The 13,806-nt window shown below is 51.7% G+C and overlaps 1 protein-coding gene across 1 annotated transcript in view; it reads left to right on the top strand.

Moving 5' to 3' along the window:
• The window catches only part of KIF6 (kinesin family member 6), a 334,925-nt gene extending 322,706 nt beyond the window's left edge, over positions 1-12,219 (top strand). Inside the window, exons 19-22 of the mRNA XM_003789167.3 lie at positions 3,633-3,683; positions 4,141-4,230; positions 6,291-6,397; positions 12,134-12,219. Coding sequence (XP_003789215.1) covers positions 3,633-3,683; positions 4,141-4,230; positions 6,291-6,397; positions 12,134-12,150 — 265 coding nt within the window. The 3' untranslated portion in view covers positions 12,151-12,219. The remainder of the gene's footprint in view (positions 1-3,632; positions 3,684-4,140; positions 4,231-6,290; positions 6,398-12,133) is intronic.
• Positions 12,220-13,806: the final 1,587 nt, after the last annotated feature.

Here is a 13,806-nt window from a genome sequence, read left to right as displayed (position 1 = left end):
AAGGCACCAAGGAACCTTACATGCATATTGTTTAGTGAAAGAAGCCAATAGGAAAAGGCTATGCAACTATATGACATTCCGGAAAAGGAAAAACTATGAACACAGTATAAAGATCAGTGGTTGCCATGGACTTGTGGGGCGGGATAGATGAATAGGTGGGACACGGGCAATGAAGCTTCTCTGTGCTATTATAATGGTGGATATAGGATATTATGCATTTGTCAAAATCCTCAGAATAACAGCACAAAAAGTTAGATATGGACTTCAGTTCGTAATAGTGTATCTTGTAACAAAGTAACCACACTAGCGCAAGGTGTTAATAATAGGAAACACTGCAAGGGTGGGGGGGAAAGAATATATGGGAACTGTACTATGTTCTCAATTTCCTGTAACTCTGAAAATTTTCCCCCAACACAATCTATTCACTAAAAATAATAATAACAAAGCAGTGTAGCAAGGCAGCCTCATTGCTGTGTGTGGCAATAAAGGCAGCTTAGCAAGGCAACATAGCTGCATAGCTGTGTGGCAGTACAGACAGGCAGCATGTTCTGCACTGGCCCACGCTGCACACTGGGTTACTGCCAGCCTCTGGTCTGGAGGCATGTGAGTTTGAATTTGCAACCTCTGAGTGTCTTGCACAGTGCTTGTTAAGACATGTCAATTGTGAGTAGCGAGGTCCCCCGAGTTGCCTCGCCCACAGTAGTCTGAGTGCCAAGATTTGTGGGTAAGAAGGTCACTCTAGGTTGCTGGGAAGAAGTTTCCCTGCTAGAAATTGGAAAGAGAGCTGCTGCCTCTGACAAAGAAATCACCACCATTTGTTTTAGAAACCTGGTGGTAAAGAGCTCACAAAGCTCTGCTGGGATGAAACGGGATGGGAGGGCTGTCACAGGTCATCACGGCCTCTCAAACATTCGCTGCGAACAGCCCACAGTGGAGCATTAGCTATTGGTGTTCTTAAATTCTCCAAGGAGACAGCATTGGCTTTGTCTCTTACAGCTATAATAGCCCCTGTCATTTATCCAGGGCCCTGTGGACCAGGCACTGAACAAATGTGCAGTGTGCATGCTATCATTGTCCCCTGCTCTACAGACGAAAACCTCAGGCTCACATAGATTAAGGAGCTTGCTCAGTGTCACCCAGCTAATCAATGGTGAGATCTGAACCCAAGCCCATCACAGACTTGCCACTACTCTCTGTCCTCACAGGAATTTTATTTAGCATCAAGGACTGCCCCTGGGGACACATATACATTATGTTATTCTGGCCTTGGACATTCCCTGGGTTTTCCAACTGAGGATGATCCCTGGATGTGCTTGCCAAGAGATCCTTAACCCTGCAGTGCAGGACTTTGGATTTCAAAGGCATACATCAGATCATCACTGGCCAGCTCCATGGAGTCCCTCAGTGTAGACCTTCCCAGAGGGTCTCCCCTGAGTCCCGGTTGTAGCTCTCTAAAGCAGTGTGCTCTTGGGCCAGCCAGCTCTCCCCCTGGGGTTCCTCCCCTCATTAGTAAGGTGCAGCCGGGTCCCTCTGACAGGGTCATTGTATGACCAGATAAATGTTCCAGTGCCATTTCAGAGCTGCTGAAGTGACAGAGCAAGACCCAGCTGGCTGTTTCTGCCTGAGCTCCAGGGAGCTGTGCTTGATTGAATCACTGCAGGCCAGGCTGGTCCTCAGCTCACCAGGTTCTGGAAGAAATCTGATTCATTGCTTCCCTAGGGGTGCTCAGGTCCTGAAGGCTGATCGCACTAAGCACTCTGGTTGGCAACCCAGGAGGCCTAATTTGTATTAATATTGCTTATTCATTCTTATTAAGAAAGAGGTAATTCATTCTGATAGCTGGTGTGCTCTCTCTCCAGAAGGGATTTCAACGTGAGAAAGGAATTTAGTGTCAAAGCTGGTTGATCAAAGAGAGAGGGCAAAGGTCATCTGTGGCACAATTTCAGTGGTTACAGAAACAAAGCTGTGGCATCCAGGGACCCTTGAGCAGCTTCGGGGTTGGGGGAGTCAGTTCTCTCAGGAACGTCAAGCCTTTGCATTGTGCTGTCCCACCACATGAACTGGTGTCTTACACAGTCTGGGCAGCCGGGCTGCCACAGACGGTGCTGGATGCCCCGTCTGCCACCATATGATCACCCTTCTGCCCCGCCCCAGTCCATCTCTCCTCTTCTTCCACCCTCTTCCAACCCTCAACGGTTTGGCACTTCTGAACTCTTTGTAGGATCTGAGCAAAGCTTCACTGGAAAGTTAATGAGTGATTTGTGTGCAAAGGACTTGGTCTTGCAAACTAGCCACAGCTTCCAAACTAACCTCCATCCACTGCAGTGGAAGCACCTGCAGAAGGGAAAGCCCTTTCTCCTTCCCTTCTCCCTCCTGCACCAGGAACCTCAGCAGGAGCCCTGAGAGTTGGCCACTGTTCTGTAAAGAAAATCATGCACAGCCTGCCACCTTGTGGCAGCCGCTGGCCCCACAGCACAAAGAGCCTCCAGCTTCCCAAGGGCACGGTGGAGACTCTGGGCTGCTAGGAAGTGAGCACTGCCACTGGCTGGGGTGGGGAGTCCTGGGCTTTAATTTCCTTTCCTGTTGTTTGACCCACAGTCATGATCCCAAGTGGAGGCCCCAAGTAAAAGGCCCTACCACTGGCTGAGATGGGAGAGGACAGAAGGCTGCAGCTGGGGAAGGGGCCGTCCCCGAGGGTGGGACAAGCAATTTGTCAGGTCTGTGGAGTGTGTTGGACTGAGGATGCAAACTGGGCAAAGCCAGCTCACCTGTCTCTAACCCTAGCTTGCCTCGCAGCTGAGTGTTCCCAACTGCGAGAGGAGGGTTCCTGCCAGGTGACGTCTTGGTCCTCTTCCGGCTCTGACATTGTCCCCAGGGAGGACCATCAAAGCAAGGAAGAGGATCCTGCCACTGAGTCCTTACAACATAATGCAGAGTAGAGACCTTATCATTGTAAATAAACCAGCAACCCGCCAGCTGTGTCCATGTACCTCTTCACCTCTCAAGAGGAGCTTCTAGGCTCACTGCATGCACCAGGAATCCCAGGCAAGGGGCTTGCATCCGGCAGCCTAGGTAAATGGGCACAGCTGCATCTGGTGAGCTGTAGGATCTGCCCCACCCCCAACTCAGAGAGCATGAGCTGCTCAGCTGGGCCAGCAGGGGCAGTTGGTGTGGTCAGGGGTAAGCCAGTGTGTGCCTCCTGGCACACGACAGAGATGATAAAGCATGTCGCTGACAGCACAGGTCCCGAAACCTCACAGAGTCCTGACAAGATCCAGATTCTGCCACTGACCATCCGGGTACTTTTGGCATTTCCTTAACCTCTCTAAGCCTGGTTTTCTCATCTATAAAATGGGGGCAATGACATCTCCCTCTTAGGCCACAAAGAGGACCAAATGGCGGGAGGTTTGCAGTGCACTGTCACATGGCCTGGCCTGTGACGATCCCCATGAGTGACAACGTGGTGGTTGCTGTCTGCTCACCTTCCTGAGCTGACACATGCCGTGCTCCATCAGGAGAATGAACACAGGAACCACCCGAGCAGAGGAGTCGTGGCTCTTCCTCTGCGTGCCCTGCTATAACAACATAGCATAGACTGGGTGACTTGAACAACACACATTTACTTTTCACAGCTCTGGAGGCTGGGACGTCCAAGATCAAGGTGCTGGCACACCCAGTGTCTGGTGAGTGCTGTCTTTCTGCTGTTGTTCGCATGGTGGAAGAATAATCCCATCCATGAGAGTTCTACCCCATACCCTGCAACACCCTCACAGCCTGTGAATGTCGGGGGACACACTCAGTCTGTAACCCAGCAGATCCAGGGCCCGTGAGGGCTTCCTTCCTCCCTCTCAGATGCCTCCTTCTCCTGTGACCTCACATGGCAGAGAGAGGGTGCACGAGCAAGCTCTGGTTTTTCTTTTCCTACAAGGACACTAAGCCTAATGTGGGGGCCCCACTCTCAGGACCTCATCTCAACCTAACCACCTCCAAATACCATCACATTGGGGATTAGGGATTCAACCTATGAATTTTGGGCAGACACATTCAGTCCATAGCAGCCCCTAGATATAAAGTCTCTGTTTATCTTCTACAAACTCATCCCCTTATTGTCTGTTTCATCTGGTTTGTGTTTTGCTGTAGTGACGTGTATACCAGGAAAATCCTGCCCTCACCTTGCCCCAGCCCACGCAGCCAGGAATGGAGTAGCACCAGCACCTCCCTGGAAAACAGGTCTGTGGTCTTCTCTTCCCCTGCGTTCTCTGCAGTGGGCATAGTGGGCCAGAACCACCCATCAGCTCCCCTTGTCCAGCAGCTGCACAGAGTCCAAGGCTGGCTATTGCCCTGGTCCCCTGTGAATCTCTGGAGTCTCTCATACATGCCTACTCTCAGAGGTGAGGAAATTCTCCCAGGGTCACGGGGCCCTGTACAGCACACATCTCCTTGTTCATAAATGTTTCTGGGGCCATGAGAAGAAAGAGCCAGCCTAGGCACAGTTATAGCCCACTAGCCCCACACAGAGCTGACAAGCCTATCTTCAAGATCTAGGAGCATCTTCATAGGGGCTGAGTAAAGTGGATGAGGCCTTTCCCCAGCTATGCTGTCTGTGTCCTCTGTCCACAATGCCTGCTCAGCCTTCACCTGGCTATAGACCAGGCATCCTCAAACTACGGCCCACAGGCCACATGCAGCCTGCCTAGGACATTTATCCGGCCCGCCGGGAGTTTTTGACACCGCTACCTGTCCTGCTTAGCAGCCAACTCATCCCGGGGCCCGCAGTCCAGCCCTCCAATGGTCTGAGGGACAGTGAACTGGCCTCCTATTTAAAAAGTTTGAGGACCCCTGGTAGACTCTCCTTCCAGAGTTTCCCAGGACTGAATCCCCCACACCCCAGGCAGACTGACAGGATCCAGCAGCTCTCCCTGCCACAGCTCTCCCTGCCACAGCTCTGCCTTCATGCCCTGGCTGAGCTGCAGCTGGAACGTGGACACTAAAAGTTACTTGTGACAATGCACAACCCTTTGTTATATACAGTCCTCATTGCTCTAAAGAAGTGGACACTGACTGGGTATGGTGGCTCATATCTGTGATCCCAGCACTGGTCAAGGAGAGAGGATCCCTTGAGCTCAGGAGTTTGAGACAAGCCTGAGCAAGAGTGAGACCCCATCTCTACTAAAAATAGAAAAATTAGCCAGGCATTGTGGTAGGCACCTGTAGTCATAGCTACTTGGGAGGCTGAGGCAGGAGGATTATTTGAGCCCAGGAGTCTGAGGTTGCTGTGAGCTATGACACCAAGGCAGTCACCTGGACAACAGAGTGAGACTTTGTCTCAAAAAAAGAAAAAAAAAGAAGTGGATACCGCCTGCTGCTGTGCAAAGTGGTAGGTGTGGGGGTGAAGATTAGCGAAGCCAGGTGAGTATGTTGCTCTGAGGTTCCCCACGGGGAATGCCGTAGGTAGGAGTTGGCTGGAGAAAGAGGAAGGAGAAAGGCACATACCTTCTCCCTTTCTATGGGGTTTCCTAGAAATCTCACACACGACCACAGCACTCCTGCTTGTAAACCTCATTGGCCACAACTTGGTCACCTGACTACACTAACAGCTGCAGAGAAAGTCAAGACAAGTAACTTTTTTTAGTTGTGGCAACAAAGCTAAGTATTGTTCTGCTTTTAGGAGAATAGTAATCCCTGCCTTGAAAGCAAGTAGCTAAACCACGGTGGGGGCGGGGATGCACTGGGGAGATGTCCTAAGGGCAGGACATCAGTTGGGACAGGAGACAGACCAGAAGTAACGGGCTGGTTTGGGTGAGGTGGGCTGGAGGACAGGAGGGATATCGTGAAACACTGAGACAGTGGTGACCCCAAGCACATCAGCTGTGTGAAGGTCTAGGGGGAGAGGGAGAGCAGTCCCTGGAGAAGGAACAGCTGAAGCACAGCGCTGAGGCTGGAAGGAGCTTGATGCATTCAGCTGACAGAAAGTCAGGGTGGCTGGAGCCTACTGAATGGGGCTCAGATCACACAGCACCTGCTAGGTCATGGTCAGAGGAGGAATTGTGTTACAAGAATTATGAGAAGCCACCAAAGGATTTAAGGCAGAGGGTGACATGACCCAGTGTGCATGATAAAAGGCTTGGTGTGGCCGATGCACAGAGGTGGGGAGGAGGGAGAAAGAGGCCAGCTGTGTCACACAGCATCTTGGGTGAGATAAGCCACCAAAAATGGAAAAGCACCTTGGGAAGGTGAGTGCTGAGTCCCATCACAAGGTGTAGTAAAGCGTCGCATGTGATTGTTGCCAGCATCCCCGAGAGGCCCATGTCCTCCATCCCTCTCACTGGTGACAGCCAGACGGACTCCGACATTCTGGCGTTCATCAAGGCCAGGCAGAATGTCCTGCAGAAGAAATGTGAGTGCCCCTCCCTCGTGGCTCCTCCAGGGCCCCAAGTCACCTACACTGGGGGGCGGGGGTGGGGCTGGAGCTAGCAGCAGGGGAGAAGCAAGTAGGGAGCTTCCCGTAGGTGCCTGAAGCCACAGGTCTGGTCTTCCCATCACTCACATGTGCGGGACCCTGCTTCCTCCTGGGGAAGGGCTCCTGGGACAGTATGGGGGCACCAAGACAGGCCCCAGTGCAGCCCCACACTCCCACCCTCTTGGCAGATCTCTCTCCCCTCGATCTTCAGCTCCTTTTGTTCTCTGTCCCCAAAGCCAGCTCTCTCCTTGCCCAGCCTTCTCCAAACAGGAAGGGGCTGAGTGATGGTTTGGTAACTTGGTGAATCTCTGGCTAGAAATCTCACCCTCCTATTGGAGTGTGGTTCTCGCTAATGAGCTGTGAATATAAACACCAGTCAGAGACCCAGGCCTGAGGATGCTGTAACAATCACAGAGGAAATGAGTCTGGCATGTCAAGAAGAAAAGAAGGCCCCTCCAGCCTTCAGCACTGGCCTGTCCCCCTTCCTCCTGGGCCTGCCCCATCTCCCATCTACTGTGGATGGGCCTTTTCTTCTGCCTTCCGTCTCCCAACACCCACCAGGACAAGACCTGGGGCCCCTCACCCCAGCCTGTGTTCAGTCTTAGCCTCCTCCTAAGAATCCAAAGGCCGTAAGTTCGCCTTCCCATGTTACAGAGTGCTTTTCCTTGATGGTGTGACACAGCAGGCTTGGATTCTATGACTGACACCTGCCCCAAGGGGCCTACACTCTTCCTCTCAACTAGTGTCTGCAGTTCAGACAGTAGGAGTTTTGTGCATGTGTGGTGCAGCTGAGGGATGGCCCACCAGGCTGCTTACTGCTCTCGCTCCTGCACCGAGACCAGCAGCATCAGCACCACTGGCAGGGCGCCTCTGAAGCCTGAGACAGCACAGCTCTGTCACCGGCGTGCTGTGATATCTTGACCTTCTCTCATCCTTAGTTTCCGGGTCTAAAAAAGAAAGGAAAATTGGGTTTATTCTCTCCAAGGCCCCCATCTATGCCCCCAAATACTTTGTTGATATGTACAGACACTGAACAGCCACGAAAAGCCAGGCAGTGCATGAGCACTGTATAGGCCCCTCTGTGTGCCTGGCACCACTCCCAGTGCTGGGCTACACCAGCAGGTGCCACAGAGTCAGCCCTGGAGAAAGCGGGGTAGGAAGGAGATGGATGGTGACCACACTGACAAGTAAAGAAGATCATCTGAGGGCTGCTAGGGGCTGTGCAGTAGCTAGCACATGCCGTGCTGTACAGCACTGGGAAGGCCACTCTAGCTGGGTAGCAGGGCGGCCTCTCTGGAGAAGAGAACTTGAAACTAGGAGCTGAATAAGGAGAGCGGAGCAGCCACACAGTGTTCTGGGAGCAGGAAGTCCAGGAAGAAAGAGCAGAAAGTGAAAAGCCCTGAGGGGGAAGGAGGCCAGAGTGACTGGAGGGCAGGGAGCCGGAGAACTTGAGCCAAGGGAAGGGGGTTGGATTTTATCCTCCGTATAGCGGAAACAGAGAAGAATTTTAACCGTGAGAGTGATAGGATCTGATTGCTGCTTTGGAAAGCTCATCTGGCGGTCACATGTGGTGTAGATGGGAGGGACCCAGTGTAGACCAGTCATCGGGCTACCGTGAAGGTGAGAGTGGCCTGGACTCACCAGCCGGTTGGACGTGAGATGAGAGGGAAGGAGGAGAACAGTGAAGCTGTGAGGATGGTGGTGTCACTTACTGACCTGAGAAAGCAGGGAGGGGGGGATGTCAGAGGGACGGAGCCAGAGGAATGGAGAGCCCTGGGGACCTGTTCAGAGTTCCAGAGGACGTCCAAGAGGAGGCACGGGATAAACAGCTGGGCGTGAGTCTGGAGCTCAGAGAGAAACTCTGGGCTAGAAAGAGACCGTAGTGGCAGTGCCAGCTGCTGTTTAAAGCTGGGACTGGGTATTGTCTCCTCTGAGACAGCCCCTGGGCCACTCCAACAGCTGGAGCCCAGAGGAAGCTGAGATGCTGAGCGAAGCCTCAGGCAGATCTGCAGAACAAGTTCTTAGGGGAGCCTAGGCCTGCTGAGAGGGTGAGCAAGGATGGAGTGCTGACCCCTGGCCGTTCTGCAGGTCAGGGTGGCAGCCAACTAGGACTAGCCCATTTAAGCAGGGGCCTGGGAGAGAGGGGAGGGAGGAGCTGAGGCTGGGAGCAGACACAGCCCCTCCAGAGAATTTAGCTGGGGCTGGAGCTGCAGGGAAGCAGATGGGGGTTGGTGGGTAGCCTGTGTTTATTGTAAACGAATCCTAATTAAGATGAGTTTAGCTCCTGAAACTTGTGGAAAGAGAAACTGACACAGAGGTGGAAGAGGGGTGCAGAGCTGTAGGAGAAGCTTCCTTCAGAAAGTGGGAGGGGAGAGTGTCCAGGGCAAAATGGGGGATGGCCTTTCCCGCTGGGAGACCCTCTCCCTGTAACACACCCATAGAAACTAACTACCATCCCCCCACAAGAAGCCTGCAAGCAAGCAATATTTTTTAAGTTATGTTCAAGCTTCTATAAACGTAAGACGTAGTATTATCCACTGTCTCAGAAGAGAAGAGGCCCAAACCCACAGTCTACGTCTAAATGGGTCCTCCTCCCACTAACACTGTCCCAGACAGTACGGAGGACTGAACTGAGCATGGGGCATGTTCATTAAAATATGTATGGCACCTTAACATTTATACAGTTTTTCACTTATTTCATTTGATGCTCTCAATACTCTTGTAAGACATAGAAAGCCAGGATTATAAGCCCCATGTTGACAAGTGAGGAAACTGAGGCACCCAGAGGTTGAATAACTTGCCCAAGGTTACACAGCTGACAAACAGCAGAGCCAGAATAACCCAAATTTTCTGCTCCTCTCCACTGGGCCACGCTGTCTGGAAAAGCTCCAGCCACCAGCTGTGCTTATCTTGCTATCAGGAGTTTGCCTCTCGGCCTCAGCAAAGAGGCAGCATGGAGGTGGTGGTGACCGCAGCTCTGCCCACCCTGCCGCTAGGGAGCTTTGTTCTCCAAACAAACAGCAGCCTGGAAGTAATTCATCAACGCAAGCTGAAGTTCCAGGGTTCCATTTTTATTTCTAAAGGAAGAAAAACAATCCTGGTTTCTTAGTGACCATGGGGCTGCAAAGGAAGCCAAAGATAGGTCGACAAGGGGTCCCTCTCCTGCCAGCTCCCTTAGGCCAGCAGATGTGACCTCTCTGGACACACAGCAGATGGCCCCGGTCCCACTACACAGCACTTTATACGCAGCCCACTTATCAGGCCACCCTGTCAGGCAAACACACAAGCTGGGGCCCGGGCCCCTGCCCAGCCAAAGCAAACAGTTCCCTCTCCCCGCCCCCCACGCTCTCCACTCCTAATTCAGCAGGCAGCTGTCTTGGCTTCTGCAGGAGTGCTCATTAAGGGGAATTTGTGACTATCAGCTCGGGAGCAGGGGCCCAGAGAGGGTGATTTAACATAAGCCTCACCGGCTCTTAGACTTCACCAAGGGCTGGGATGAATCTATGTGATTTAGGATTCGTGGAAAAGCTGTGGAACATTTAAATCCCTGCCAGGGGCACATGTGGACAGGTATATATCCCCCCTAAGGGGTGTTAGTCATCCACAGAGTCAAATCTGCCTTTTCCAACTGCCAAGGACAGTCTTTACCTCTAAGAAAATGAACTAAACCCCTTTCTAGAGGGCCTTATTGTTTTTAGTCTCCCTTAATCCCTAAATTTGGACTTATTTCCATCTGGAAAGGAAACTTGATGTGACCCCCACAACCATGAATCTGTCTTGTCCAGGAGGTGGTGGGAAGAGGCTCCGCCTCTCCCAGCCCCCAACCCAGCCCTTGCCCCACTTGGAGAAACCCCCCTAGGGAAAGAGAAATAGCACAGAACTGGGAGGAAAGAGACCAAATTCAAGGGCTGTCTCTGCCCTGTGTGACCGTGGGCAGGTCACCTCCTTGAGCCTCCTTCTCAGTGTCCGCCATGTATAGATGCCACCCCTGCCCAGGCTGTGAGCCTTCCTGAGGTAATGGCCATAAGTGTCGCTCAGAAACTGCCAAGTGCCAGGGAGGTCGGGCTCTGCTGTGAGAACTGGCCCAACACCATGAGGTGTGATATTTGGGGGGTTTGATGGTTTATCTATAGCGGTATCCTTCATTCTGGGAGCCTACAGTAATAAAAAATCCCAGTATAGACAGAGCTTCATCACTTAACCAGGGCTCATAAAGTGGGTAAACTGGAAATAGTGCCTTTTATTTTGTGTGGAGGCTGAGCATGTGAGCAGCTGTGCCTTGGAGTACCGTGTGCGTCCCCACCCCAGCCAGCACTGCAGGCTGGCTCAGATTCCATGCTCATTACCAGCAGCACTGTTGACTAATCCTGCCCTGAGTGGCTTGTCAGCAGTGTAGAGGAAACATCAGACTCCAGGTCTGACCAGCGGCCCTGCACCCAGAGGTCTCGCACTAGAGAGAAGAAAGCAGGGAGTCTCTGCCCTGACTTGCAGTTTAATTAGGATAGGTCAGAATGTCTTAAAATGAGGACCATCTCTGTTTAATTAAACAGTAAGGCCATCCCAGGGGTCCTGCACACAGAATTAGACTTGAAGGACAAAGGGCTCATAGCCTTGAGTTATTTTCAAACTCTTCCTCCCCACCACCTGTCACATTCAGCGTGTCACCAAGGATTATAGGTTCTTCCTCAGCAGTTTCAGACAGACCAAGCCCACACTCTTCATCCACTGCCAGGACCCATGGCCTCACCTGCTCACCTGTCCCTGACCAGCCTCACCTCTCAGTCTCTCTGCCCCTTGCAATTTTTCTTAAGTATTGTGTTCATTACTTCACCCAAGAATCTCAGAATTTCCTTTTTGCTCTTATTATATTGGCCAAACTTTAAGCAAAGTAACTACTTATCACTTGTACCAGTTCCTCTCACACTATGGAATGCCAGTGAATCTCAGGGCTTTGTTAAAATAAAGACTCTGATCCAGTAAGTCGGGGATAGAGCCCAAAACCATGTATTTTCTTTTTTCAGTTTTTGGCTGGGGCCAGGTTTGAGCCCACTACCTCTAGTATATGGGGCTGGTGCCCTACTCCTTGAGCCACAGGCACCGCCCCCAAGACTATATTTCTTAAGAGGCTCCCAGGAAATGCCCATGATGCTGGTCCATGAACCACACTTTGGGAAGTAAGGAGTTATACTAGCTTCCTTGATTTTTCCAAATACCCTGCCTGCTCTAGCAATTTGTAAATGAGAAATGTGAGGCCCAGAGAACTAAAAAGCCAGTTACAATATGGATTGGGGCTATCCTGGCTAGAACTCAGAGCCATGGGAGGTGACAGGATGGGGGCCACGTGGTCATGAGGAACCATCCTGAAATATAATTAATATGTGGAGCAAAAAGCAAGGAAAGACTCTCTCCAAGGATTAAGTAAGAATGGCAGTGAACACCTCAGGGTTAGAAAATGAATGTTGGTCCTGGCTCAGGAAGATGAAATTTTTGCGAAAGACAAAAGAAGCTTCTGCCTTGAGAGCGTGGGGAGTGGGTGCAGGCCCTGGGAGGCAGGACAGAAGGATGCACTGCCCAAGACCCAGTGATGGCCAGAAGCCTCCTCACCTCCTTTAATCCTGGGAAAAGTCAGGGTCCACGTGCACAGGCTGACCAAGAGCATCTGTCTCCTTTCAGGTTTGGGAAACAACTGAATTTCCAGTAAGGGTCCTGCAATGTCTTGTGCCAGCAAGAATGAAGTACAGATGAAGGCACCGCCTCTCGCTCACTCTGGATGCCCAAGTGATCTCTGGGCTGCTGGGAGCAGCTAGTGACTGATTCCTCTGGAGGGGCTGTGTGCCCTTATGAATGGTGCCTGGAGGCCACCAGAGAGGCTGAGGCCAGGGCTGACAGTGACATTTTTCTTATGCCAGGGGCTGGGGGAAAGATGAGGGCTTCAGCTCACTATTGTGGTGATGTTTGCATAGATAATTATAAACTCTGGAGATTAGGAGATAGTACCAGCTTCGTGTAGTGTCAGGGGAAGCTCATGCTGGTGACGTGTGGGAGAAATAACCATCGGTTATCCTTAGCTATTTACCGCCCACTCCTTTGGCCCATCCCCTGGTTTAGAAGCCCAGGAAAGGCCAAGCAGGATGTTCCAGCTATAGGCAATGCAGTGGACTGAGGGGCATCTTGAAGGCTATACCCAATCTCCCAGGCCATATCCTCCCCCATCACCCTCATGGCCTAGATGACCTATAGGTGCTACGTGAATGTCCCTGTCTCCAGGGAGCCATCCACTCTGCAGAAACAAGCTTCACACAGCATCCACAGAACAGTGGACATCTCCCAGGAGCTCTGCAGAGAGTTTGAGAGAGGGCAGCATGGGCCCCTCGAGGCTTCCAACCTTCACCCAGCCCCTTGGGGCCTTGCAGGATTTGGGCCAAATCCCACAGGGGGGCCTTGTCTCAGTGGGCCCTCTCACACTCCAGGCACTGGCTCAGTGTCACAGATCCAGGGGAAGGTGGGCCTTCCCTCAAGGAAGAAGCCCTTAGGGATCTGCCGAACCCAGCTGCAGTCTGGAGGGACAGTGGAAGGCAGGAGGGATGGCCCCCGGGAACGAAGCTAACTGAATAAAAGTGCTTGTCCCTTGCTCCTGCCATCTCTGTCCTATAAATATAAGACCTCGTGACCCTGGAGGAGGAATGGAGAGATAATGTAGTATAATTGGCTTGGTGGTTTTTTTTTTTTTTTCCTTTTCTAGTACTGGGTAAAGGGATCACGCTGAAGATAAAATCATTACATCTCACAGCTGGGCAGGCCCAAAGGACTTCTCTAATCCACACCCTGACTTTCATAATTAAAAGACTGAAGCAAAGGGGAGATTGGCTAGCTGTTCCACAGCTACTTAGTGGCAGATGTCTCCTCCCCAGGGGGCCTCTCCCTGAGCACCCCATCTACAGGAACCCCCAAGTCACTCCCTATCTCATTACCATTCTCTTCTTCATCACCACCTGACAAATCATCTTTCTTGGTTATTTCTTTAATGGCCTGCAACCCCCGCACTACTAAAAGTTTGTCTTGTTCATTGCTGTGTCCCAAGCATGGAGTCTGTGATCAATCAACAGTCCTTCAATTCATCAGAGGCGGAGCCAGAACCCAGATGTGCTTCTCGGGGCTTCCGCTGGCTCCGTGACTGAATCCCACGGGGGCAGGGTGCGTCTCTCTGGCCCTCTCAGTTCTAAGGAACATAACTACAGTAATCCCTCAGTAAAGTCTATAAAATAAGGGGAAGGCCAAATTCTGATTCTAGAAGCCTCTTCAAGAGTCCACAAGACATACATTTAAACACACACACACACACACAC

The sequence above is a fragment of the Otolemur garnettii genome, unplaced genomic scaffold, assembly GCF_000181295.1.
Source record: "Otolemur garnettii isolate 467f Iridium unplaced genomic scaffold, OtoGar3 scaffold00031, whole genome shotgun sequence".
Taxonomy (NCBI): Eukaryota; Metazoa; Chordata; class Mammalia; order Primates; family Galagidae; genus Otolemur; species Otolemur garnettii.
The sequence above is the reverse complement of the archived record's forward strand: the minus strand, read 5'-3'. Positions and strand labels throughout refer to the sequence as shown.